Source organism: Sinocyclocheilus rhinocerous, unplaced genomic scaffold, assembly GCF_001515625.1.
Source record: "Sinocyclocheilus rhinocerous isolate Xijiao unplaced genomic scaffold, SAMN03320098_v1.1 C36943533, whole genome shotgun sequence".
Classification (NCBI taxonomy): Eukaryota; Metazoa; Chordata; class Actinopteri; order Cypriniformes; family Cyprinidae; genus Sinocyclocheilus; species Sinocyclocheilus rhinocerous.
The window spans coordinates 1-2,621 of record NW_015786953.1 but is presented as its reverse complement, the minus strand read 5'-3'; the positions used below and the strand labels follow the sequence as shown (position 1 = coordinate 2,621).

At 41.6% G+C, this 2,621-nt stretch overlaps 1 protein-coding gene across 1 annotated transcript; it reads right to left on the bottom strand.

Moving 5' to 3' along the window:
- Positions 1-3: 3 nt before the first annotated feature.
- LOC107736751 (sodium- and chloride-dependent taurine transporter-like) lies at positions 4-2,618 on the bottom strand (the record flags this gene model as incomplete). Its single annotated transcript, XM_016548110.1, has 3 exons — positions 4-90; positions 932-1,064; positions 2,446-2,618. Coding segments are annotated over 3 exons (393 nt in total), but the record flags the coding sequence as incomplete, so codon positions are not given.
- Between the last annotated feature and the right edge of the window lie 3 nt (positions 2,619-2,621).

Below are 2,621 nucleotides of genomic sequence, written 5' to 3'. Positions count from 1 at the left end.
GATGCCCTCGGCTGCCCCAGGAAGAGTGACACCCCGTACAAGCAGAACAATTAACATGACAAATGGGAATGTTGCTGTGACGTACACAACCTAAGCAGAAAAGCCAAGAACACTGAGGTTAAATGTAATGCTATGGTTTTATGAAAACTCAAAAACTTGGTTGGTGATTTGACAATTTAGAAATCTTTAGAAAGGACTTTAAAAGACTTGTCACACTTTCCAACATTCTGAGATGACATTCGGTCAAAACCAAGGCTAACATGCAATTTACAGCTTAACTTCACTGACAGTTTTATATTGTCTTTAGTGGATATACTTTTTGGCCAGCTGTTTTCCTCCCATCAAGTAATGTTTGGCTTAGCTAGAAATATTATGTTGACCACAATTCCATAAACTACATCAAAACATGAATTACCTGCAAGTAAATTTAAAATTGCATTGTGAATTTAAAATTGCATGACAAATATGTCACAAAACAAACAACAACAAAAAATGTCCTAGCATACTAAAATCCAAACACCAACTTGTTTTTGTTTTTTTAGAACAGCATGAACCAGCTTTTATTGCATAAAGAAGTCTGTCTTAAAGTAGCTATTGCTAGAATTGCTATACAGCAGTCTACTGTGACAGTGTCTTGGCAGGAGCCATGATAAGATTCACAAATGCATTCTCAAGGGGAATGTGTGCCCAAGTCAAGAGGTGCTGTCTGCTGATTGACTTTACAGTCTCTATTAGGAAGGAGGTGTGCTATAGTTACTATTACTGTTAATAACCTGGGAACGGCTGCTATGTTAATGTTGACAATACTGGCTAAGGTAGCATTCAAATTTCCCTAGCTACTAACTCCACTGACATCATAAAAACTATTATTAGTAGTTCTTAAATTAACTGACTGAAGTTGAAAGAATTTGTGTTATGCAACCAGGCTCACCTTCCCAGTGGACTTAACACCTTTCCAGATGCAGAAGAAACAGATGACCCACACAGCGAGCAGACACAGAGCCAGGTCCCATTTAATATGACCCACCTGCTCAATACCGTCTGAGATGCTGAGGACATTTCGCCTGTGGTGGAAATAATGTTTGCTGGTGAGACACTCTTAAGCTATGACAGATGAGTTCACTACAGATGAATAAGTGTTTATGTACAAATCAGAACAAGAAGCCAGTCATCATAGAGCAGGTGTAGCCAACTCTGCTCCTGGAGGGATACCTTCCTGCAGACTTCAGTTCCAACTCTGCGCCACACCTGCCTGTAATTTCAAGTAACCTTGAACACCTTGATTCAATGGCTCAGCTGTGTTTGATTAGGTTTGGAGCTAAACTCTGCAGGATACCTCCAGGGTCATGGTTAGATACACCTGGGGGATATTCCAGAAAGGTTCTGTGACATACCCAGGTAAGTTTATGGATAAGTTAACGGAAAACCTAAATTTTCGGTTCCAAAAGCGGATATAAATTTCAGGGTATGTAAGCAGCCATAGCAACTTATGCTCTGAACATAATCTTCTCCAGATCAGGTTATCTTGTGTGTTCACCATGAACATACACTGGGTTGACAACTTCCTCACAGTTGCGGTTTTGGCTTACCTTGAGTAAGCAAGTTTTGGGTTAATCATCTGAAAGTTCAGGATGTGTGTGATGGTAAGTTAACTTTGCTTTCTGGAATACACCCCTGCCATAGAGTTATAATACCACCACTAGTCTTCTGCTAGATCAGGTGTGTGCAGTCCTGCTCCTAGAGGGCCTCCTTCCTGCAGAGTTTGGCTTTAACCTTCTCGATCACACCTTCTTGAAGACCTTAAAGTGTGTTTAATTAGGGGTGGAGCTAAACTCCATAAATATTGGTCTTTAGAAGGCAGTCTGGAGATCTAAACCAGGGATGGGCAACTCCGGTCCTGTAAAATCTAACCTTAGTCTTCAGGATTGGTTGAAAATTACCAGCAGGTGGATAGAGCTAAACTCTGCAGGCCTTCCAGGGCCGAAGTTGCCCATCCCTGCTCTAGACCCTTCGGTCTATGTTTAAAGCTTTAGCACTATTGGGACTGCTCCTCGGGACCCACTGTTCTGCCGGGTTTAGTTAAAATAGGCCTGAACCTGCTAACCAAAGTCTGCAGGATTACTTTGGTTTTAAGATTTAAGCTAGTAGTGTTGAAGCAGTATTGTATCTAAACTCTGCAGGATAGTGGATCTCCTGAATACCCATAATCTATAGCATCTATAGCAAGTATGTTGAAGGCCCATAAGATATTTACAATGAGAACATCACTAAGAGGGTAAAGGAGCTCCAGAGGCTTTGGGAGTGATTTAGGACAACTGTACAGATAAATGAGGCAATGTCTTTGGTTCATAACCCCACAACTTCTTCTCAACTAAAAGCTGATAGCTGGATTTGGATGGCTTTCAAAGCGCAAAACAATATTGTACTAAAGTAATAAGTACTTACTCCCAGAACTCAGTGACAGGGGAAGTGAAGTTAGTGGCGTTCGCAGCCACCCAGAGTGTCTTGTTCTTGCGGAAGGTATCTTCCACACAATTTTCTGTGTTCCATTTGTTGTTGCAGCTTGCCCAGGGAAGCTCTGGCTGAAAGCACTGGAACAGGTAGTACAAGCCCCAGGCCAG